Source organism: Myripristis murdjan, chromosome 11 (genome assembly GCF_902150065.1).
Source record: "Myripristis murdjan chromosome 11, fMyrMur1.1, whole genome shotgun sequence".
NCBI lineage: Eukaryota > Metazoa > Chordata > Actinopteri > Holocentriformes > Holocentridae > Myripristis > Myripristis murdjan.
In genome coordinates this window covers 27,536,339-27,561,895 of record NC_043990.1, presented here as the reverse complement: position 1 = coordinate 27,561,895, position 25,557 = coordinate 27,536,339, and the positions used below count along the sequence as shown (strand labels likewise).

The following is a 25,557-nucleotide window of genomic DNA, read 5'->3' as shown; positions in this document are numbered from 1 at the left end:
TTTTTGCAAACAAGCTCTTCATATCTTAGAACCCAAACAAAAGATCTTAAGAATGCTCACAACTTTATTCTTATGCTTTTTCTTAAGAATAAATGGGATTCTTGAAATAAATTATCTTACTATTTTTCTTGAATAGTATCGTAACTTTAAGACAGGTAAAGGTCGTCTTAATTAACCACATGCTGTGTGAAGGTAAGCTAGTTTTCATCAACAACATCTTTGATTAATTTAGAGCCAAATTTGATTAACATAGATTAATGTAGTAATACCTTAATAATTTTACCCTGTATAAGTTAACATAGAGATAATCGATATCTAAACTGTAATTCAGCCTAATATCTAAACCAGTATTTAGACACATACAGGCTGTTGTTTCTGAGTCTATATGAGGACATTTTGCTTAGCCACCAGTCACCATTCATGTGTCAATTATATTTAGATTCCATTAACTAATAGGTTAGTAATATCATCGTTTTCCAATACAAAGTATGTATCTCAATTTTTGAGAAAACACTTTTATAACGTCAAATCAAAGTTGAGACTATAATGGATATTGTTTTGTTGTATTTTAGATGGAACTGCTGTGGGTTGCAGCTAAAGAGGGCAATCCAGAAAGACCTCTGAGAGACCGGATGGATCCCCTGGCCCTTCCTGGGTAGATAGCTGCGAAGTTCGCAAGATAATGTGCAGTTCTTAAGAAAATAATGGAGAATAGCACTTGAGAACATTCTGATGAACTTCTGATTTTTTTCCTCTTACGAAACGTCTTAAGATTATTAGTAAGAACTTTTTAGAGAATCCGGCCCCAGGACTGCTAGAGGTCGCTTAACGTAATCGCAGGTCGTAATAAGCCTTATGCTTCTCAAGTAATGATTAAAATCTGGTTGATTGTTCCTATTTGTTGATGCGGTTCCTCTGTAGCCTTTCCACAGCAGTCATTTTAACAAGAAATAGCAGGTACACACAGGTGTTACTAATGATATTAATTAAGGTTCCATTCCTCTTAAGTGCCTCAGAGCCTTTCCAGTGAACCAGAATGCACAGCGGCAGGCTCCTGGCTCCGTCACAGCTCAACGCAGCGCAACTCCGTTAATATCATTAGTGACACCTGTGGTTTTGCTTCATGCTGCTGTAAACAGGGTCCACGGTCCGTGCTATTTTTGCTTAACAACAATCTCAAGTCTACTTGGCAAAACCGAACAAATCAAAATTGATCCACGTCACACTGTTCATGTCCTCAGCATTAGGAAACGCTCTCCACAGCCATTCCATGGAGAGACGGTAGAGTTTGTACCAGTTGTCCTGAGGGTATTCATTAAATCAGGCGCTGGCTGTAGAGCGTCAAACTATGATGTTTATGTCAGTTCGCCGGTGATTTTTTATCATCACTGTGTCATATTTATCTGCCGTTTGGAGTTTGTAATTTGCTCCTGAGAGCTTAAAAAGACGTAGACTTCAAATGAGGTTACATGGAGGTTAGAAATGACCTAATTCCTCATTTTGTGTGATGTATTCCATCTGCGCTTTATGTAATACTAACAGGAAGCCAAGGTGAAAATTAGCAAGAAATTTTCCAAACTGCAGACCTACTTTTTCACCCATTTCCCTTCAACATACCGGTACCGGTTTGCCTAGAGGGCTGAACACAACTGTTTTTTTACATCTAGGTCACCTTGTGTGAAATCGTGAGAACCTTACAAAGAGGGTGTGGTGGAAATATAACAGTATGGGTAGATGGAAGAGAGAGACTGTTCATGTGCCACGATTGTTTGGCTTCTGTTGTGTCTAATAGCACAAACTCAGGTGCATTCTTAAAATAGCCGTTTAAAAAGATCCTCCATTTTAAAATGTTGTCTCTATCTTTGGTGCTGAGCGGTTATTGCTGCTCATAGCTGTGTCTGCACTGCACCTCCCAGAGATCACCTGCCAATCACACAGTGTGGGCGGGACTGATTTCTTTCTCCTTGGATTTTGTTTTGTTGATGAAGTCTGAGTCAAATCCAGGAAAGGTGTTGTAAAAGCGTTCATAAACTGGCTGACTCACAGTTGTGTGGCATCGATCATAGAGAGCAACAAAACTGGCTTTATTAAAGTGATGGTGTTAGAAATTATTACTGTATATGTGGGTCTGTGGATTTGCCGTGGGATAAGACAGACACTGTGCCAGTGTTAGCATGCAGCGACATTTTTTTATTAGATGGCTCAACCGGGGTGGCAGCTGGGGTGGCAACACCCATTTATAGGGTGGCAGCTGCCACCTCATGCTACTATGGTAGATCCACCCCGGGGTAGAAGGCAGGGGATTTCAAACTTTTTTTTTCTTTGTTGTGGACTCCCAGGTTGACTTTCAGTAAGCTACACACCCCCCTATACCGAGAGATAAACAAGACTGTCCTCCGGTAAAAAACCAACCCCATAGGGTGTTTGTACAGCAGCTTATTATGACCTGAATTTATGTTTCAAAGTTAAGCAACCTCTAGTGGTCTTGTAAATAATGATACCCGGGTGTAGTGTTAGGTGGGCAAAAAAAGGCGGGTTGGTTGGCAGATGGGTCAGTCAACAGGGCTGACCCAGCTGACCTGAGGACCTTAGCTAACATTTTGTAACCTTAACCCTGTCATTTTCCTAACATTAACCATTACAACAAACCTTCCCCTAACCTTAAATAACCTTTTCCAAACATGAACCAAGTCTTATGGTGGCTAACTTGTGGAACGCTCCCGTTGGGTTAGGTTAGGGTTAAGTGTATATATGTGTGTATATATTTGGCTAATCGTTTCTTTTGCTAATGCTATGGTGTTTTTTTTTTTTTTTTTTTTTGACAAATCGGAGTGAGATTAACCTAGAAAGAGGAAAATGACAAAGCGATCGCTCATAAATTTTCTATACTGTGTGTGTTTCTCGTGAATTAAATTACAGTGCAATTAAACTTCCTCATTTTGCCTGGGGCCCCCTGGAAGCCACTGAAGGACCCCCGGGGGATCCCCAGACCCTGGTATGAGGGGTAGACCAGCTCTTGAATATGACTAGGCAGGATTTCCCCTTTGTTTTTTATATACAGAAATATGTAAATTGGCATATTTGTGGAAATCTGTAATGACCTGTTGTCTGTGGCTTGTTACTGTCTCCTGCTGCTGTCTTATAAATAAAAGGTAAAAAATAAAGAAAATCATCAGCACTGTGTGATACATCAAGTTTGATGGCTGAATGAACGCATGAATGAACACAGGGCGGCTGATCCATAGAAACTAAGTTTAAAAAAAAAAAACAAAACAAAAAAAAAAAACATGAGCACTTTCTCACTCGGTTTGTCACTACGATCCCAGCATGACCCCGCTGCACAGGTTACTGGTGCGGCGTGAGGAGTTTTCATTTGCCTTGGTAGTCTTCAGCCCTGAAGCAACCACTTGACTAGACCGCTGTGGTGAGTCATGATGAGCAAGAGAGTGAGGGAGTGATTGTTTGGGAGGGGGGGGGTTGTTTCTCAGACAGGGAGAGACAGCCGTCGGTTTGAGTGGGAAACAGACGTGAGCGAACCGGCGAGAAATGCTACGCTGGATTCCCACCTACTGTACATCACCGCTGTGAGTGAACGCCAGCTACCTGCGCATGTAAAAACTGTCAACTGTCACGTGCTCAACGGGAAACATATGACTGATGACGAGAGGGGGTGAGGAAGAAGACGGGCGTGGTTCACACGTTGGCTTAGTGCCTTGGGAAACTCTGGCTTTTAATTAATAATTCGTCACTCTAAATATCTCAGTATCACCTGTGCACAAAAATCTGCAGTTTAGACTGAACTGTTATTACAGTTCCCTTGTGAGAGCTGTGTTTAGCAGCTACAACAGAACCTGGTAGTTACCTGGTGGTTATGAAATGAGGTATTGGGCTGAGGTGAGCAGTGTTATATGATTGGGATTAACATATTGTCTGACCCTGTCCCGTCTGTGGATTATCTCTATGGCTACACCTGGACGGCTGCTGCTATGGGCACATTTAAAGCCCCCACTCCTCCGACAGGCCTGATTCCAGAAGACAAGACAACCCTGGACAAGCCTCGACTTGCTGCTTTAGCCTTTTTCTTGCAGGGAAAAAAAAGCCATTTGAACGCAGCCTAAATCACAGATGTAAATTATTTATGCGATGCTATAATTTCAAAGCCTGTTCGGGATCTTGTATCACTTTGTGGTTTCCAATCAATATCCGATTGTCAAACATGAACATTATACCATCGCTTTGCATAAGATTCAAAGAGGCTATTCTCAGTAAGTGTTCATGCAAACAGCCTACCTGGCTATTACAGCAGCGTCATCTGTTGTTGGTTTAAAAGCCGTTGTATCAGCAGTGTTTTAAAGTATTATTGTCTGAAAGCAGATGTGGCAGGCAGAGCTACCCTGCTGTCCCACCAGGTGGACTTGGCACTGCCAGCCCAGCTCTGTGTCCTGGATTAGAGTTGGCTGGCAGACATAACAAAGAGATTGGGGCTAAGAGATGGTTACACACACTGGCAATTGACACTAATAGCACTGTTTGAAATGAACCAGTTTGGTGACCAGACAGAGGAACACTCAGTCCATCAGAATTAACCATCAGGGAAAACACGGCACACCAGTGTGTTTACTACACACAGGCAGGCGGCCCTTTGAATTTGGTGAGTTTCTGGTTTGCTTTGTGGTATGGAACAGAAACTTTCTCATGTTCCGGGCCCCAGTAAGCCATGGGCTGCCATAGAGATGAGTGCTGGAGATAAAGGTCAAGAGATATTTTATTTTTCTCAAATATTTCAACCCAGGAAATCTTTTGTTGATCCAGTATCACTCATCTTATGTTTAATATATCATTTTAATAATTGATGTATATATATTTTTTAGTTTATTTTGTGCAAAATATCCCTTTATTTATTTATTTATTTTTGTTGTTATTTTTTTTTCTTTTTTTATTTCTTTGTTTCTTTGATGCTTTTTCTAATTCTTTATTAAGGTTCCAGTAATTGTTTTGTTAATTTGCTAATCACCTTTTCCCACCAGCCAATACATTTAATTTCTCTCAACAAAATTGGAAAAAGGTAATGAGTAAATTAGCAAGAAATGACCCAAAAGTGATTGAGAAATTTCTCAAAGAAAATGACCAGAAGATGACCAAGAAATTACCAGAAAATTAGCAACAAAATATTTTTAAAAAATACAAGAAAAACATATTTCTAAGTATTAAAATGCTAAATTAATGCCATATTATTCAAATGATACAAATGCTTGTGAAAGGAGTCTGAAGGCCCTCTGGAAAAGGGCCATCAGTCTAAATCACAACACTAAAGAACAGTATCTCTGATTGTACTGTCAGACAAACACTAGAGTTTCTCAGTCTCCACATAATAAAATGACGAATCCAAACTTAAGACTTGAAATCCAAACCATGTCCTGAGCAGCAGCGATGGAGCGCCCCAACCAGAGGAAGCAGGACTCACCACCGTCAGATCCTCTGTCTCTTTCATCCCTTTGATTTCCTTTGGTATAAAGCATCACAGGCCCGACCGGGGTTGGTAAACATGAGCGTGCTGTGTGCAAATGACTGACATGTTACAGGATTTGTGGGTATTAAAGTTCACGCTACCGTTTGAAGCCTCCATCATGCAAACTTGTCTAATGTAGCTTTAAGCTTTTGCTACAGTGAGCTGGAGTCAGCGGAGAAGTCAGCAAGTTAGAAACACCACAGTTTCTCCCAGTCAACAGTGCACTTTTGATTTGCCTCAATAGGCAGGATGGCTGTCTGTCATGCTGATAGGCAAAGGCCTTACGACTGAGAGATAAGACTTAATGGTATGACAGATGTATGACACTTTTAACAGGCACTTTAGTTGCTTGGACAACCTCCGATACCAAGTGATTTCAAAGAGCAGGGTTCTACTGCATGTCTTCATATAAATTAGCAGTTTCCAGCTGTGTTTAACTAATTGCTGGACAATTGATTACTTCTACTAGTCTTTAGAATATTTTATGACTTTAATTTTTTATTATGAAGGGAAATCCTCCTTTTTCCCCCAAAACTGCTGCACATAGCAGTTCCAAATGGCAGTGAGAGGTAAATAAACACTTGAACAAAGCCAGAAATCCTGCAAAGTGAGGTCAGTGAACTGCACACATCACCTTTTTTATGCTTTATACCAAAGGATCCCAAAAGAGTAAAGCAGGGAAAAGAACACTGGCAAGTACAACTTTCTCAGTGCTGTTTGGGAGGCAGCTTGGATTTCACCCCTAACTTGTAATTCCTCACTTCCTGTGAAATACCCATCCCCAATACCAGAATAACATTTGGGTAAACAGAGCAAATTACCCTCTCAGTTTGTGGGAAGGAAATGCCCTACTCTGTTGCGGCCCCACGTCATGATTTGGCTGATAAGATGGATGCTGTATTTCTACATGAAAATCATGTCTGTTGTAGCCTGAGTCATTCTCGAGGATATGTGGGATTACACGGTTATGGTATGTAAGGGAGGTGGTTTATCTGCTCTATGCTGCTCCTTTTCCACGGGCCAACAGCGGATAAAGCAGTCACTGACATGCAAAAAAAAACAGTTCTTTAAATAAATATTTTATTTGAAAATAAATACATTTTCTTAAAATAGAATCAATAACATTACAAAAGCTTTGGGGAAGTGGGAAAGGGGGGGAGGGGGTTACCCAAATGAAGTTGTGTAATTTGGAACAAGGAGTACAATCTCACACGTTTTATCTACCATCTTAAGACATGTTCCCACAAAGTATTCTACTGTACATTCTCAGCTGCTTTGTGGGAAAGTGGTGGCATCCCTCACGCTTGGTTTAACATGCAGTCTACTTGGTCTTAAAGCTTCAGGCCCTGTACCCAATACCCAGACTCTTGGTATATTCATATCTACACACTCATTTGTAAAATGTATGATATAATCTCTTGTCAACACATCAATATCAGCCATTGATTACATTTACATCTGACAATTTTTCAAAAGTACCTTAAATGTATCTAGGTCAACTTCACCTCTAGTCTACAGTACAAAGATACAATACACAAGAAGGCTTATTGATATAGCAGTAATCAGAGGCCACTATCTTACTAAGGCCAGAAGATGTATTTCAACGTGTAACTTAATCATCTGAGGTTGCGAGTTTGTCTGACTGCAGTTTGCCAGGCAGAAAGTTAAAACTGAGTGGGAACAAGCTGGCGGTTTTCTGCCTTTTACAACTTGAGTGTTTCAGTGCCCATTGTTTGAGGTGAGAGCTCAGAGATGGCAGATCTCCAGAGAGGGAGAGAGGGACAGCAGACTTGTATTGGAACAGATTAACACAGTGCACCAGCTAGCTTCCCCACACAGCCCCGACCCCCCTGACAGCTCCACAAATAGCATTACAAGTGCAGGAAGTTCTCCATCTCTCCCTCAACCATCCAGCAGCAGCAAAGCAGCAACCTTGGCAAAAACCTAATTACCAACTGCAAAAAAAAAAAAAAAAGAAAAAAAAAAAAACAGGAAAAAAAAACAAGAAAAATGCACCACAGAACATGTCCGTTTTATAATTATTAAGTCACTGGAGAGTGTGCAGGCTGACCTCAATTAAGACAAGCGTGTGTGAACATGTAATTTAAATCTAATCAGAAGAAAACCAGCGGAGTAAGCTAATCTATGGAAAAAACAACAACTTTGCACGGCTGTGCTCTTCGCTTGGTCTTCCTGCCTAATGAAATCAATGCCACAGGTAGTGGCAGCTTTAAATAATGATTAAACTAAGTGCTGCTGGGTGAGTGTTGTGTCCACACATCGCAAACTCGCCGAATTCTTCAGTTCAGTTCTCTCTGCGCTGCCTCCACTCAGCCAGCCACATACACTCAACACACCGGGCAGCGGTTGGGGAAGACGACGCCATTCATTGACTTTCAAGCACCTCGCCGCACTGACCACTCACAGACGTCACAAATAACGCACCAATGTAAATTATGCGATTACTCAGTTGTATTTTTAAATCCCTCCCGATGAGTGGACGTATTCCTCGATGCTGTATTACTCAAAGCCACCCCTCAGATCTGTGACTAACAGCTTTTGATGGGGCTGGCTGCTTTTTTGTTTGACTTTTCTTGACCCTTCTTGGCACTTGTGCCATAGACATTTAAATAGGCCACAGTTATGCCATTCCTTAAATACTACTTAGGCTTCTCCCTCCCCCACTCTTCTCCCGTAGAGACAAATTGCTGCTCTATTAAGTAGTGACTCAGGCTTCTCTTGCCATGAGCCCCCAGATGTCTGACTTGGAACAGTGGATTTCAGAAAACGTTCTGCAAATAAATGTTTGTTTAGCCGATGCTCTAAGCAATGCATTACTTCGCCAATGATTCAATCACAGTAAATTCTCAGTAGCAGGAAACAGAGGCATAGTGGACATGTATATTCACACGAGCCTTTTACATTTAATGATAGACAGGAGATTTCATCTGACTCAAGTAAATGACATTGGACACTTAAAAAAACAAAACAAAAATAATGTAGCACATTTTATCTGGCCAATCCATGATAAACCCCATCACCCAGGAATGCTGCAGAACCTCACTTTCTCGCTCTTCAAGGAAATGTGAAAATCTCAAGGTTTGTAGCAACCTTCTGAACCAGTTTTGAAGAGCCAGCCTTCAATATGCAGAGTCATCAAAAAGAAAACGCTTTTTACTATCTCTCTTAGATCCCTTAATCCTTGTATAAACAAATTCAGAGAACTAACATTTATAAATTCGATCTGTAAAATGTCTGCTACTAGTTGAAGGTGTCATCAGCGATAAAATACATTTATAGACGCCGTAGAATCTAGTAGACCTAGAAGGATAGTCTTCAGCTGTCTTTCCAATTCTATTAGTTACAATCATCCCAAAGCCTTGGCACTGCAGACATGTGCTGAGGGCCAGATGGGTACAAACAAAGCCCGCTGCATCAGGATGGCTCAATTTTGGCCCAAGACCTCAGATCTTACTGGCACCAGCTCAATAAGGAGAAACCTGGTGCTCTTTTTTTCTGCCATTACAATTCTTCATAATCTTGCTGACCGGCCAATGTGACGGCCTACAAGACATTGTCAAATACACAAACACAGAAACACCCAAACAGAACAGAGAGATTGTCTCCTCTTGCTGTGCTACTGTGGCCGCTCAGTCATTCTTTGGGGTGTCCAGTCCAACCAGGCCTAAACCAACCAGTACTGTTCCTCTTCTTCTGGCCAACTTGCTCAACAGCTGACCGTGCTTGGCTGCTGTTTGCACACAAAGTCCGATATGAAGTCGAACTCGTTCTGTCCCAGGAAGAGCTCGGGCAGCTCCTGAACACGATCCAGCCCAAACTCCAGCACGAGTGAAGTAAGAACCTCCTCATCTATCAGATCCATGTCCATGCCATTTAGACCCAAGGGGCCACCCATATGCTGCATGCCCGAAAGCTGGGCTGGGCCCATACGGTATTGCGCACCGTTGGGCAGGTGGTGGCCGTTCGCGGATGCCAGCGGGTGTCCATGGTACTGAGTGTTGAGTTTCTGCAGATGCATGCTGGCCATGAGCTGCTGGGAAGTGAGATTTCCCGGGAGGTACTGCTGAGGGTGTCCACCTTGTTGCTGCTGCTGCTGTTGTTGGGGATGCATGTGGTGATGCTGCTGTTGCTGCTGTGGAGGTCCCTGGCCGTTGTACATCATGTTCCCAGACATCATCTGGTGGTGGTGGTTGGCCATCGGAGCTCCGTTCACCTGGCCGGCCATGCCTCCGGGCCCCACCATGCCAGGCCTCTGCCTCATGGCTGCCTCCATGTTGTTCTGGGGGTTTCTGCCGTAGTGCATGACCTGGCCGTTGGGCAGGTTGCGCAGGCCGGGCTGGCCGTTGTGCTGCGGTGGCCCGTTCATGCCCATCCTGAAGCCGTGGGTCATGGGCATCATCATGTGTTCAGCCATGACTTCTCTACCACCCTGTGTGAGGCAAACATGGTCATGTTAGTGAGTGTGCAGGAAGTCAAGTTTATTTGCAAATCCCTCGATCACAGTTTCAGTTTCAAAGAGATTCACAATCTGGGATGATGACGACGAGGTGTATTTGCAAAGTGAAATGGGACCTTCCACTTTACTGTCACCCCTCCTGAGTAGTAGCCATGTCAATGCCTTTAAATGATAAGGCTCTACCTGTGTTCTGAGCAAATTTTGAGATATTAAGCCTCAGTTTTAAGATCCCACATTGGAAAACTGATATGCAGAGCAATTGTGTTCATATAAAAAGTCCAAAAATGCAATACTCAAAAATAACATACCCCCTAATGTGAATAACTTATCACAGAATAGGAATATGTGAATAACTCAATTTTGACAAAAATGTCCAGTAGAACCTTATAATTCTAAGGTGGTGATATCTCCATGATGAAGTGAGATCTGTTCTTTCTGTTCTAATAATGTTTTTTTTTTTTTTTTTTTTTTTAGCTGTTTCATGACACATCAAAAGTGGCCAATGGAAACCCATTTCAAATATCCGAAATTACACCATCAAAGAACTGCTACTGGAAATTACACTGGCGAGGGAGGGCAGCCATACCCTTGTCACCAAAAGGACGCAGAGGAGCGCTTTTTTTCCAATTTCACCCCTCCAACCATGAGAGGAAGCCAAGCCAAACACCTTTCCCCCCCTCAACACACTGCATCTTCAAACAATCAATACAACAGCTTTTCAGTTCAGGTTACCCGCAGATGATGACAAATAGAGATTTATTCACGCTGAACCCATTTGCAGTCAGCTTGAGACTTCTGAGTTGAATTAACGACTGGGTTGGTAAAAATGGGTGACACCGTCATTTTCTGTTACCTTCCACTGAGTGGAACTCTAACACATCCAGGTCAAATCATATTCAGAATAAGGAGCAAGTAATGAATGGATCCAAATGTCCGTCTGCTTCTGTGTCTGACTGAGTGAAAACAAAGACATTTGCGCCTTTTCTTTCTTCTCTTTTCGCCTAAGATGAACTCCGGTGCCCCTGGCTGCTTGTATCAATTCCAACCTTGGTGTTTTTTGCCCATAAAACAAGACAGCTACACTTTCTAAATAGCCTAAATCATCCTTAGAATATTCCGCTCCGGTGCGCTGTACTCCATAAAGCTTTACGGATCTAAGATTACCATTCCGCCTAATTCCACTTTATTCCAAAAGAAAGAAAATATACGAAGAATAATAATTACTGGCATTGTTAAACATGAAGAACCCCATTTTATCTCATCCTTGTCATGCAGTCTTATAGGAATTGCGCGCACGGACTATTTCACAGCAGTTTATGCCATAAAAATCGCAATAACACCGCGCGTCAACAAAGTGGCAAGGTGAAATATCAATGTGCGTTATTTGCGCATATCGCCGCCCGTGTAACTCCATTTTACAAGCGCTAAATAATGTAAAGAAAACAGAATATAGCACACAGTCCACAGTGGAGAGGCTGTGTCTGCACACCGAGCGCGCCTACTTTTAGGAGAAATAGAAGACGACACCTACCCGAATTTATTTATTTATAATCCTTATTGAGAAGTTGAGCTGGATCTGTGCCGGGGTTGTTTTTCCAGCTGATGCTCCGGCTACATGCAGCCCCAGCAGCGGATCAAACTCTGCGGCGTCTCGGCAGTCAGAGGAGTTTGTTTTCTGGGTCAACTCAGGGATTATATACATCTATAAAGCGGAGAGAGAGGGGGGTGGGGGGCGGGGGGCGGAGCTACCGTCCTCTCCGTCTCCTTTGTTGCCATTGGTCCTCCCTCTTAATCACTGTGCAAAGAAATATTCAGTAACTACCTCCACTGATCTACCAACCCGATTTAAGCAAACTGTATGTCCTGGAGACAAGGCACTCAGTGGATTTTCATTTCGACTTCATTATCCTTACACTCTTGACAAAAAGGGTCAGTTTAAAGAACCAGTTTAAAGGGTTCTTTATGGCGCCATGCACAGATGGTTTCACATAGGAACTTTATGGGGCTGTAAAGAGCTATATGTCATATAATACTGTATCATCTGTGTATTACAATGCTTTAAAAGTCTCAGAAATAAAATATGAGTTTTTTTTTCCCCCACCAGGTTTGCCATTTCTCCATGTCATTTGTTTCCATATGGAACCCTCCTTTTTTCTGAGTGCACTCCTGAAGATTATGCACCTGACGATCTAATGTTTGGGATTAGATATATTAATAGAAAGGAGAGGGTGTTAAGACTACATGATGGATGTTACTTCTTCGGCTTGATTTGATATTAATCCCTCCAAGGATGCAAAACACTTTTTTTTTTTGTTGTCTAGGGAGAGTGTAGCCTTCGCCTGCAGCGCTGAGGGGGTTGAGTTTGTTGCACAAGGGCACCTCGGCAGGTAAGGCAGCACATGGGAATCAAACCAGGGACCTCACTAAGTACAGGATGTCCTTGATGAAACAACTGGAATTTGTTTAATCTGTAACTCTTTGAAACCCAGGAGCCTATAGGTGGGAGTTTATGTTTGTGTAAATTTATTTATTTATTTATTTATTCATTCCTACATACATACATACATATAATATTTACGTAATTCATAAAAAAAAATATTTTCAAAAAAATATTTATTTATTTATTTATTTTACATTATTTTTTTATTTAGATTTTTATCATTATTTTTGTAATGTAATTTTTTATTATTTTTTGTTTGTTTTGTTTTGTGTTTCTTTTTTTGCATTTTTGGTAATTTTAGGTAATTTTTTGTTTTCTCTTTTTTTCCCTTTGTAGGTAATTTTGTGGAAATTTCATGGTAATAGTCTTTCACTTTTGTGTGTAGTTTTGCGGTTGTTTTTGTGGTAATTTAATCTGTAAATTAATTTTAAATATACAATATCTTTGAAAGAAAAACCCTGAATGTGGTCAGGTTTCAAAAGAATGAAGAACAAAACCCACAAATAATTCCATGGTCTTTAATTAATAGACTTGCTTGGGAAAAAAAGTAAAACATTTATATGAATGTGAATTAAAAAAAAAAAAATGAAACTCCCAATATATTTTAACACAGACACTTTAGACTAGGTGTAATTACTGAACATGAGGGTGTTCAGAGTGTGTACAGAGCTGTATTAGAATAATAAAACACACACCATCCACTTAAACCTAAGCTATGGCAAAGTCCCTGTATGAAATATCACTACAGCGGCAAAACTTACATAGTTGCATAATCTGACTGAATATCTGAGGGCAAAGTAGAGGAATGAGTCATGACTGACAAGATGTCAATATTTGGTCAGTGTGATAAATTATTAGACAGAGCTCACCAATCCATTGGCTTTGAATGCTTTGGCGGTGTGATTTTACTCTAATATAAATGTGTTTGGTCCGTCTTTATGACCAAAACTCCATATCACATGGTCAGGTTGCATGATGGGGATGAAACCACTGACAGGGCACCCACCAAGCTCAGCAGAAACCACACTGACTGGTTTTGGTTTCAAACTGGTTTTAGTCTCACTGCCTTCCTATATGGCGAAAGTGAAGAAGTTGGGGCTGGAATTTGGTATGTGTCCCTGTTGACACACACACACACACACACACACACACACACACACACACTCTTCGCTGCAGAGGAATGTGTCCTATTTCTGGGCCCCTAAAATCAGCCACACTTGGAGCCTCTTTCTAATTCTCTGCTCGCTTGACAATTGTTTTTACGCTGGAAGGACGCTGTATGTTTTGATCTGCAGCCAGAGCCTCCTCCATTTATTTAGGAAGCTGTTGTCCTCAGCGATGGCGAATGCAAGTGTGTCCCTTTGCTTGGCTCAGGCTTATTTTGGCTTCTATGTCAAATACGCCTGGACTTTCCAAGGTAGTGGCAATGCTGTTGGCTAGTATACAAGCAACATCTCAACACATCTTTTTTTATAATGTGTGTGTGTGTTTTTTTTGTTTTGTTTTGTTTTGTTTTTTCCAAGGGTTTGATCCTGAGGTGGAATGTCTTTTCCTAGACGGCACAGGACATCACATCATTCATTTCCCCTTTGGTTTGTTGAATGCTGTCAAGAGTAGTTAGGCACGGCTGGATGTAATAATGCGACAAGCCCTCAGACTCCTCTTATTCGACCTGATCTGCTGAGAATGACTCGGCGGCGCGAGTGAGACAGAAAATGCACCCTGACAGTTAACCAATGAAACGGTTAGTCTTGGTTATTGATCATCACTCATATATGCTCTGTCTGTATCAACGACCCGGTGCTTTCATCATTGACGTACAAATCTTCTTTCAGCTGGAGCCAACAAACGCTGTCAAGTGACTGCTGTGTGTTTTGGACTGCCCATTATGTAATGACCCAGCGTCCATGCAAAAGGTAGGAGGATGGATTGGATGTAATTTGTTTATGTGCAACTGCTGGAACAAAGTGAACAACAGAGGTAAACAAGCATAGGGCCCAGCATGAATTCCCTTTGTCTGTCTGTCTCGCTCTCGTTCTTTCTATCTAGCCTTCTCATTTAGTTGTTTTTTCCCCTCTCGCCACATACGTCCAGGTTTCGTATTACTCATGGCTGCTTCTTCCCTGTTCTTCCCCCGGCTCCGGACGCCCCCGCAGCCCCTTGTTCACACTGACTATCTCTCATTGTGCTCTTATTCCAATGAGGGCTTCATGTGTTGTCACAACATGATTAATGCAGTTTTGCCAAGGCAATTATTGCCGACAGAAGGGCAGAGCCACACACAAGGTAATCACAGTAGACTATTGCTCAACTGCAGCTCCTGCTCGTGCACTTGCCCTTATCCGGAGAGAGAGAGAGAGAGAGAGAGCACCAGGAAATAGATTTGTAAAAAGGTCATTGGAATAAATTGCCACTTAAGTACAGTAAAATGTGTTTCTATCCTCCCTTCGCCTCTTAAGTCACTGAGCCGTACGAGCGGCGTATTCATCAGCGGGAACGCTCCCCCTCTCCGTCCATGACATTCCCTCTGACAGAGGAGATCATGTGAGTGTTTTCATATCTGTTTACATATTAGGAACGCACCTCCTCGTGCACATGAAATTTTCACTCCCCACGCAGCACAACAGTGGCTGAGAGGAGGCGTTGACTGCTTGGCTCTAACTAGCCGGTGTGTTTACCAAAGGTCGACTGATATAGGTGTTTTGAGGCCGATACTGATAACGCAGGAAAACAGAAGGCTGGAAAGGCTTCCGAGCCTCTGCTGGTCCACACTGGAGGGTCTGTGGTTTCACACCAGGCAGTGAACACTAAATATGAGTTACACCGTTGGAAACCAGGAAAAGTTTTACTTCTTCCACCTTTCACTTGATTTATTTATTCATTTATTTAGTAGTTTCCTTGCATTTTCTCCCAAATATTTGGCCACTGTCCTTTCATTATTTTTTTTATTCATTCAATTATTTATATTTTGTTAATTTTCTGTTCTATGGTAGTTTTCTTATTTAAATTGTTTACGTTTTAGCTTTTCATAACATATAGATATATAGATAGCTAGATGGATAGATGGATATACACACACGCACATAACATTACATATACACATACATACATACATATGCTTCATTTGTTTTATAGTATTTTTGTGGTAAATTTATGGTAATTTCACTTTGAATATATAATGTTTTTGAAAGAAAACAAGTGCATTTGCTCAGGTTTCAATGAGTTAAAATGCTTTGATCAGTTAGTCATAACTGTGAGAAACAACTATACAAACTGCACCCAGTATATTGCTATTTTTTTGACTGAAGCTGTAGATAGCTGATATTTAGTATTTAAATTTGAACATCTTTTTTCCCCCCAATATTTCATTCTTAACAGGGAAGAAGAAGCACTAAACTTTAATGTAATGTTAAAATTCTCCACTGAAACCAAGATAGTAGCACTACCATTACCAACACCACCACTAATAATAAACTAAATTGGAATCTGATCAAACTGTCACATTAGAACAAAAACAGATGAAGGTCTCTGCATAGACAGCCAGTGTAGTTTCTGATCAACTCCACAATAAATCAAACCACATCATATCCATCATATCAGAGGTGGACTGACTGACTGACTGGCTGATATCCAGTCGTAAGTATGAGGCAAATATCAGCCCCATATATCTGTCCAAGCCCACTGTTGACTTCCTTGTTCTGTTGGTAAGGAGCAACAACATGCCACCTCCTTTCTCCCTCCCCTCCTTTGAGACTGCTCAGTGGGGAGGGACGTCCCACCTGCTGCTCCAGGTAGCAGCATATGTTGTTTTATTGCATGTGTGCATGTTTGTGTGTGTGTGTGTGCAATCATGTGCTCATGCATGTGTCCTGGAGGTGCTGTGTTTCTGCACTAATGTCTGTGTTTGCATGGGGGGTAGGGTGGGAGGGGGTGGGGCGCCTCTCGGATTCCTGGGTCTCTTGGTGGGAGCTGTGTTTTGCTTCAGCGGCTCCATTTGGCCACCTCTCCTGACTCGTCCCCCCTCCCAGCCCCCATTAAGCAACCTTTACAAGTCCTACCTGCCAAGATCAGGTCTGATCCTGTTAACTCTTTGCTCATTATCTCCTCACATGTTTAGCAGTGGCACAAAGAAAAGCAGGAGGGTTTGGATCTGATATAAACATGGCCGAGGATAACCCAACTTTCAATTCCAGGCTGCAACAGGAAGCTGCTGTGATGTTGGCAACAGTGTCTAAAAGTCCAAAAAGAAGGAACTTGTTTTAGACAGCAGCAACAGATACACTGTGGAAAAATATCCATCTTAACAAGTTATGTTATCCTGAGTTCAGTGTACAATTAGGTAATTTTTTTTGAAGAATTACACTGAATGAGCCTTTTTCTGCCCCGTTTCAAAAGAAATCCTGAACCACGTGAAACTGCATTCGACACTAGTGGATTTATCTCATCCCCACTGGCAGAACTGTTCACTTGTTTTAAGAAGAAAAATCAAATTTAACGCTAAATATTGCAACTGTGACCACGTTATCGCCACAGGCATCCATGCCCAGTTCGGAATTTGTCCTCATATCTGATATTTTTTGATGAGCGTACATATCTGTTCCAGGATATAACCCCTATCTGATGCCAATACGAACTGACAGCTATGTGGAAATGACACCGAGCGCAGAGATATCACATTCATTAGAAAACATCAGATCTGTGTCACATGTGAGGGGGAAAAAACTCACACGTCGCCGTGGCATGAAAACAGCCCAAACGCCTTCTGAAGACGGACATTTTTTTTTTTGCAGTGTAGTGACTAATGATGGGATGATGTGTCTGTTTGTATACAACCACCATGACTTGTCGGTGCGTACTGAGTTGCGTTAAAGGCCCTGTGAGTAATTGTCTCCCATGTTGAAGGGCTTTTTGCCTAATATGGTCTCATAAAATTTCATGATGTAAGCTATTTACATATTATGCGTTGTGAAGATCCATAGCAAACTGGATTATGTGACAACACCACAAAATAATTTTTACCTGTGTCTGTAATTCGCATTCCTACTTGTGTTTCCTCCATCAAAAAATGTGTTTCTCTCAATTTTTTTGCTCATATTTGCTCATTTTACATTTGCTTACATTTGCTTCATTATTGGCTGGTATTGGATGAATGCTTTTTACCATAGATAGATAGATAGATAGATATACTTTATTGATCCCAACCAGGGAAATTCCCCAGCACTATGACATTTATTATCTGGCTTTTGATATATGCAACAGCAATACCTGACAGCTAAATGTTTTTTTTAAAGGGATAGTTCACCCATTTTGAGAACTTGACAAATGTGATATTATTCCACTTTCCCTCTTGCGGTTATGTTGGACAGTAGCAGGAGGATTTCAAACGGTGATGCGTGCAAAGATATCACCTGGTAATTGTTTGGGTCTTTGCCTTTTAGAATGCAACATGTGTAAAGTGATGTTAAGCCATCTTTTGAGTGGATTAAGGCGGTTTATTTTGCAAATGTTAACCAGGGTCCAGCTCAATGGCAGGAGGCTAACAGTTAGCATTTGGAGCATCCAGATACTTTCAGCATTCAGTAACAATGAGAGGAAGATAGAGCCACTACTGTGCTACACAACAGCTAGGGGGAGTGAAATAATATCACATTTTTCATATTTTTCAAAATGGGTGAACTGTTCCTTTAAAGCTGTTAATGTTTTTTAAATGTGTAATATTAATATATACAACAATAGGCCAAGAAGTCTAGAAAAACACATTTTTTTCCTTGTATGAATCAGCCTCTTCAAAAACACCCAAAATGCTCCTGGTCAAATAAACTCTATATTGTGTCTTTAAGTGAAGTTGCTCTGCATCGAACATGTGGTCTTGTGTTATTCTTAGAAATGTCCTGAACTTTAACACTCACCAGCCTGGCAAAGTTTTGGCAACGTGCTCAGACTCACTGCGCCTGTTGTCTGCAGCTCGTTTTGGACTTGGAGCTGCAGCACAGGGTCCAGTCTGCTATTCTTAGCACTCATGGAATGCTGTTTCTCTGCCCTGTTATTTTGTTTGCTCTCTCCTCACTTAGGTCATGTTGGGAAACTGGTGTTTGGCCGGGCTTCTCTTAGCCAGCTAAACAACTGGCCTGGAGGTCCATGACGTCCTACTGAACTGTTACAGAGGAAGAGAGTCATGTTAAGATGACTTACAGGAACTGCCTGCAGGTTAATGTCAGGGGAAATCCATGGACACTGTATATGTCACTGATGTCAGCTCGCTCTAGGCTTGGACTCTAAGTCAGCTTATACAGGTGCATATTTAAAACTCGTGTGTCTTGTTGTCAGAAATAAAAGAGACATGTCCTGTCTGTCTTTTTAACTCATCTGTGCTGAGAGAGACAAAGCTGTGTGTCACTACTGGCGACAAATTCATTGAATTTCTTGTGCCTCACAGCTGAAAATGAATTGAAAGCTGGGAATGATGACATCTGATAGCGTTTGCTGAGTTTCCTTTATGTTTCTTTTGATGTAACAAAATAGAAAAGGTGAATAGAAATGTTCAGTTAATGCTAGAAATGCATCTTTCAATTTGCAATGTCTGTGCCAATAAAGAAGTTGTTTAAGAACATTTATCAACCTCAAAGAGTATGCGAATTTGTTCGTCCCTCCTAATGTGCTGCTTCTAATATGTTTCAGACAGTGCGAATGGCATGGTTTCTTTGTTTTGCCGTCAGACATCATAAAATATGACCAACATTAGGTGACACCAAAGAAGAAAAATGACTTGTCAAATCTGGACTCTTTCAGTTTTCTAATTTGCATTTTCTACTCCATCCCACGACCACGAAGCCTTTTAATTTGTTTCAGCTCACGGGCCTCACAGGTCAGACGTCATGTTGCAAACCTTTGCCCAAATATGGATTTCCAGATCCAACTCATTTTCTCGATGGGGAAAATCCATGAGGTTTTCACATAACCTTCCCTGTCACTTTCTGTGATTTAAACTGCTGTTTAAAACTTGGACTTTTTTTTATCTGCAGTTTTCTCTCTTGAGTGGGACTGGATCCACTGAATTCTGCCCCTGTTTTCCAACCCAAATAATTATTTTGCTGACAAAAAGCTACCACTGCAGCACACATCCCAGAGGCAGTTTGATCACAGAGGGAGGCAGGGCACCTCATCAGTTCATACACCATCATATAAAATGTTAAAAACAGTTTCTCTAGCTTGACTACACACCTAACATTACTGATGACAGTTAACATGGCAGCGGTGAGGGCTGCACTGCAGAAAGTAGTGATCTTGCTGCATAGATAGAGCATGCGGGCAAGCCTTGGCGAATGGAAATCTCAATGTCCTTCAGAAGAAATTTTTTTATCACATCCCACTGCATACAATTTCGTCCTTACATATGCAAAACAAATGATAATACATATGCCAGAGGCCGTCATAGCCAAACATCTTGAGGTTAAAAGTAGCTCCTAACTTGCTGAGCAACTCCTAGAAATAGAAATTACTTTAGAAAATCTAAATTTTGGGGCTATGAGTATGCCACAAAGTGTCTTAGTGTTAAGACTAGCTCCTAACTCTGTGAAAAGACACAAGTAGTAAAGAGGACTCCGAAGACACCAGGACCAAATCTCTAATAATCCTAACATGGCTGCTGCAGGCAGTCTGTCTTGTAATCAGGTCAACACTCTCTCCGTGATAACGAGCTTTTAAAAAGGTATCGCCTTCGTTGGGAGTGTGTTATGACAATAGCAGAGCTAATTAGGGATGCAGCAGTCCGTTCATGTATCAGACTGCGGCACACTTTAATTTCTGCCACCACGTTTTCATGTTGTAGGTGAAAAAAAAAAATATATAGGTTATTTGGTATTTGTAGTCCTGTTGTTTTTGGTCTCATTCTTTCTTCTTTGTTCTTATATTCCCCTTTTTCACCAAAGCGGTTCCAGGGCTGGTTCGGAGCCTGACTTGGCACCGGTTCTTTGGTTTTCCACCGCCCAAGCACCGGCCAAACTGGTTCCAAACCGGTTCCAGGCAAGCACCAACTTCGAGCAGGGGCTAAACAGGAGCCAGAGAAAGAACCGATGACGCGACCCACCACGTCATTGGTGGGCGGGGTTACAGACCCAAACGGGGACAGCAAAAGCTATAAACATAAAGCTAAATGTAGTCGTTGTTTGTTCCGACCACGAATACGACGGGTAGCCAGCAATAATTGCGTTTTTCAACTCTGGACCGCAATGTAGGCTTGTAAAGACATGAGCAGTATTTGCATCGCTACGATGGGTTGTCCATTTGTCGTCCATGTTGGTTATTGTGATTCTGAGCAAGCGTCTCACACACCCACGTGATCACGTTTCACGCTGACGTCATGACGTGGCTCTGACTTGGCTCCGCTTGGCTCTTGGCCAATGGAAAAGCAAACCGGTTCTTTGTTGGCACCAGTTAAGCACTGGCTCTAGCACCAGGTTCTTTTTGGTGGAAAAGGGGCAATAGTGTGTGGGCAGCCAAAATCGCAAATTCCACGCTCTACTCAGGCACAGAAGATGACACTCACCAATCTCAAGGTGGCGCTGTAATAATCAAATTTATGTTTTCGCAATTATCTCAAAAAAACACTTGGCCAAGAGTCAAAATTCTTTCATCATTTGAACCTTTAGTCATCTGCAGCTTTACTTAAATGGTCTTCTGCTCTAAAACTGGAAAATGTTCCAACTTTTTCTCAGTTTTCTCAAAATCCTTTTTTTTTTTTTCCAACATATCATCCAAAACTGCTAGACCAAACGTACCAAAACTCAGTCGGGAGTGTCTCAGGACTTTGCTGATCTTACGCTGTCAAAGAAATTTCAGTATGACCATCCATGTCCATTATACCAGTAATTTTGATCAAAATAGTTCATTTTCAGAAATTTGCATTAACTCATGAATGTGTTATCAGTTATATATGTAGTAAAGCACATTGCACTTAATGTGAAAACTTTATATCGTAATCAGCTTTGGTAATGATTGATTAAAGTGGGTGTGGCTTATAAAAACCAAACTAAATTTCTAGACATTTTCACATTCCAGAAAAGTTTGCCTCACTGAAAAATATGCAAAATCGATTATCATATATTATCAGTTATCTATATCTCCACAAGTTTTCATTCAAATGCTACTAGACATGCTTTACAGTGATGTGCAGTGTCTTACTGTCATTAATTTTGTATACACAACATTTTCTATTTTGCCAAATGTTTGATCAAACTAAATCAAAAAGTATTTGACAAAACACCTTGAAACCAGCAGAATGAGGTGTGATTATTATTTTTTTTGTTTGTTTTTTAGAATTTAATTGCCAACATTTTGATTGTTGACAAAAGCAGCCCAGTTTTAATGTCTCTGCCACAGTGCCACAGGCAGTTTGTCACTTTCCTTTGGGATACAAAGGTCTGGGGTTTGAATCCCTACCTTCTACCAGGCCATGTATGTTGTATGTTTACAGCTGCTTCTCGTTTTTTTCTGGATTCCTAACTATAAATATTTGTCTATTCAACCATTTTGGGTTTCTCTCTCTCTCTCTCCTTCCTGCTCTGCCTCTCACCTGCTTCCTCCTCCTCTCTCCGCCTTAATTGGTAGGACAGAGGCAGTCAGTCTGCATGTGGAGTGGACAGCTGCTCCACATTCCCAATCAGTCCAGTATAGAAGCCTCGCTCCCTGCTCATTTTCCTGCCACACTGTGCTCCTTGCGCCATAGTTTGTGGGTTTGGTGCCTTTACGTACGCTTCACTCATTCTGACCGGTACCTGCAGATTTTTTGCTTGACTTAAATGATTTCGCATTCCAACCTTCAAAAAAAAAAAAAATAATAAAAATAAAAATAAATAAATAAATAAATCATTAAAATCACACCATAGCTCTGAGGGAGCTAAACGTTTTTCAGAGCATCCATTGAATTGTTAGAAAAGCTTGCGATACTCAATTAACATCTGTTTCTCTAAAACTGTTCTTTGAGTTCTACCGAAACTGACCGAGACATTTGGTCGATGGCAGACATCAAGTGTTTCAAAGGGTGGTCAGATTGGTCAGATTGATGAAATGACACCAGAATCTTTGATAATACACCTGATATCTGCAGAATGTTGTGATTTATTTATTTATTCTGAAGATGTATAAGTCTGTGGCTCACAGGGTGAGGTGGATGCAAAGGTCCTGGGTTCAGGTGCTCCTTGTGAGCATTATCATTTTTTTCCCACCTACTTTTCAAGATTATAAACCATCCTACATGTGAGCTGACACTGTGATTTGAAATTCCCAGGCTTTGTTTCTCCACTGAAGCTAACGATCACAAATTTCAGAATTCATGAACTCTTCAATACGCATCAAAGCTCCTTAATTTCTCATGCTGCTTGGACCCTGCTTGCTGCTACATTTGTTAATGTTTTATTTTAGTGTCTTTATGGTCATGAAAACTGCATTTCCTCTGGACGCCAGGCTGCCACTCCTCCCTGCTTTGCTGCTGCACATACACCTGTCCCAGTGTGTGATCCATGTATAGATTATAAAATTGATCTGCTGATTGATGATTGCTCTCAGGCAGACAGCACATGTTCTGTCTGAGACTAATGCACTCTCTTAGATTAAAACACAAGTGAAATTCTGCAGTTTGCTCCAAAAGGGTAGGTGTTCCTAAACGTGTTAACAGTGTGTGTGAACCGTAAGTGGACACTTACAGTTATGGGAATGTGCAAAGCTGACCAATACTCCCGACTATCTCAGAAAATTAACATTTGCGCATTGCAAATATCGCCACATTTTGCTGTTCAATAGTTTCCTCTGGAAACTCCTGTCAGTTAAATCATAACCAATCCATAAAATATTCATTTGATTATGCAAGGACCCACAGATCCATAAGGCTAATGTGTCAAACAGATTGGGCTTTCTCTCAGTTTTATTTTGTGACATGTATTTCATACAAAACCCTCATCAGATTGGATATGTGTGTCAGAAAATGGGAAATCAACAGGAGAAACTCAGAGTTTGGGAAAAATTTCATTCAAGTAGCCCTGCTGAAAATGACCACTGGCTTGTTAGCATTAGCCCGACTTTACTGAATCCTCTGTCCAAATGTTTTTCGGCGATTTTGAGCTCTTGCAATTATTGCGACCCCTTTCACCAGCATATTGACTTGGCATAAACTGCACCATGTGTCAACACTGACTGAGTTTTTGCAGGTGACTACAGTTGCGCGACAGCTACGTCAACGCGGCTGCACACATCAGTCGCTGGGGATTGCTTAGCAGGATTCACAGCAGAAATCAGTTCATACAGACTGAATGATGGCGTGGAAATGGAACGATTGTTGAGTATGAATATCAGTTTGAGCCACCCGGATGACAGCGGCACATTTACAGCAATCTCAGAGCCCATCGGCTGTTGTCTGATGAATATTTAGCCTCTGGGTGCGGCGGTCAGTACTTTGGGTTTTCCGTTGTAGCCGCTGGTTGCTTGTTCCTGTCGTGTGTTTCTGTTTCTTTTTGTTATATTGCACAAATCCAATGTTTCCCCACACAATACAATCAGTATTTTCTGTAGGTGTTTTAAATACAGACCTTTCTGCCAACCCTATATGCCGATGATATATATGTATAGATAGATTGATATCTTCCATTACATTTACAGAAATATTGACCAATGTGCAAGCTGACCCTTAACAACTCATTTCCAGCAGCTAACTTGTTGCTGTTAATAAAACCCAATATACTGCAATCTCCTGTGTCAACAGTGGCAGCAAGCCCACTCTGCCATGCAGGGGCTGTGCACTGATCCCTCCCAGGCCACGGGAATATCACATACACTATTTGAATTTTTAAAATGAGCTCCTCTTTGTGTAATCGCGGTCTACTTGCAGCATCTACTTGTTCAGAGGACACCGTACAAAACGTCCTGATAGTCGGCCGGTCGTGTCTGATTGTTTTCTTTGTTCCCTCTCTTCTTTCTCCTTCAAAAAACATTGCCTGCCCGGAGTTCTTGGTATCCAGCGGAGTGATCACATGTCTCCTAGGCTCGAGCAAATCACATAGCACAGAACAAGATGGGCTTGACAAAGGGAAATAGGCTGATAGCAGGAGAGGAGGAGAGGAGTGGTGGTGGTGGTGGTTTGGAGGGAGGGTGAGGAGGGGAGGGGGTGGCATAGTGCACGTGTTTGAAGTAGCCCTGCTCATACCCATCCAGATAGAGCGAGAGCACGTGGAAACAGGAGGAGGGAGAGGAGTGACGGCTGGAGGGAGGGAGGGAGGTTATCCGAGGGGAAAACAGGCACCTCTGCAACAGGAGTCAACAACAGGGCTGCCTGCATGGACCCATGTGATCGCTCCATTGTTGTTGGGAATAACTTCACTTTCACGGGCGAGGCGGCAACACAGATGCACGGCGGTGTCATGCGTCAGGATGACAGGGTCCAAACGGGATCGCGCGGCTCCGGATCGTCACACGCCGGAGCGCACGCCCACGACAACTTGTTTTATTGAAGTGAAAGACAAAAGTTCACCGAGATCACAAGCTTTTGCTTTCAGTGCAGTGTGGGTGTCAAACGGTGATCGCACTTACGTGAGAAAGCCCAGTCGCCTAAAATTCAGCGGAAGCCACGTTTTAAAAAGAAACTGCACAGAGGGAAATTCAGTTCGGACCTTCCCTCTGAGCAGATCGTTTGGTGACCTTTCTCTTAAAAAAAAAAAAAAGATATCTTGCCAGTCACCAGTCGCATTTTGGTGGCAAATAATGTCATCTGCAGGGACTTCACAATAGCTTGGGGTTTAGAGAATGCACAGCCCTGTTCAGCAAGTGGAAAAATAAAATGCTATCAGTGTTGGAGACAGAGTGTTTTGGTGCCGCCGAGGCCCGAGTGTGTTCGGCATTGAGCCATGCTGACACATTACATACTACCGGAGCACACCTGCTGTGTTTTGGTCTCCTTCTCCCTTTTCTCCTCCTCCTCCTCCTCCTCCCTGTTCTTCGCGCTCCCCTCCCCCTACCTAAACCCGACTCGGTTTCCTGGCAATGCGGTGAGAGAGCCGTTGGGCTGTGTCTTTGTTTGCGTTCCCCTGGCTTCCTCTTTTTACTGAGTGCTGCAGCAGAGCAGAGATAGTTAGAGCAAGCTTTCCC

At 41.9% G+C, this 25,557-nt stretch overlaps 1 protein-coding gene and 2 long non-coding RNA genes across 3 annotated transcripts; 2 read left to right on the top strand and 1 right to left on the bottom strand.

Annotated features, from left to right (window-relative positions):
- Window positions 1-1,340: 1,340 nt before the first annotated feature.
- LOC115367623 (uncharacterized) lies at window positions 1,341-21,658 on the top strand. The gene is made up of 3 exons (XR_003928940.1): window positions 1,341-1,353; window positions 5,690-5,696; window positions 21,589-21,658. It is a non-coding gene; the product is annotated as an uncharacterized LOC115367623 (long non-coding RNA).
- cited4a (Cbp/p300-interacting transactivator, with Glu/Asp-rich carboxy-terminal domain, 4a) lies at window positions 6,568-11,654 on the bottom strand. Its single transcript, XM_030063455.1, has 2 exons — window positions 11,518-11,654; window positions 6,568-9,959 (listed from the first exon to the last, which is right to left on the bottom strand). Exon 2 carries the CDS (start codon window positions 9,942-9,944, stop codon window positions 9,237-9,239), a length of 708 nt encoding a protein of 235 aa, XP_029919315.1. The 5' UTR covers window positions 9,945-9,959; window positions 11,518-11,654; the 3' UTR covers window positions 6,568-9,236.
- LOC115367622 (uncharacterized) lies at window positions 13,963-19,045 on the top strand. The gene is made up of 2 exons (XR_003928939.1): window positions 13,963-14,342; window positions 18,498-19,045. It is a non-coding gene; the product is annotated as an uncharacterized LOC115367622 (long non-coding RNA).
- Window positions 21,659-25,557: the final 3,899 nt, after the last annotated feature.

Bases quoted from the DNA above. Each gene is read 5' to 3' on its own strand.
- cited4a (XM_030063455.1), bottom strand. From the start codon at position 9,944: ATGGCTGAACACATGATGATGCCCATGACCCACGGCTTCAGGATGGGC.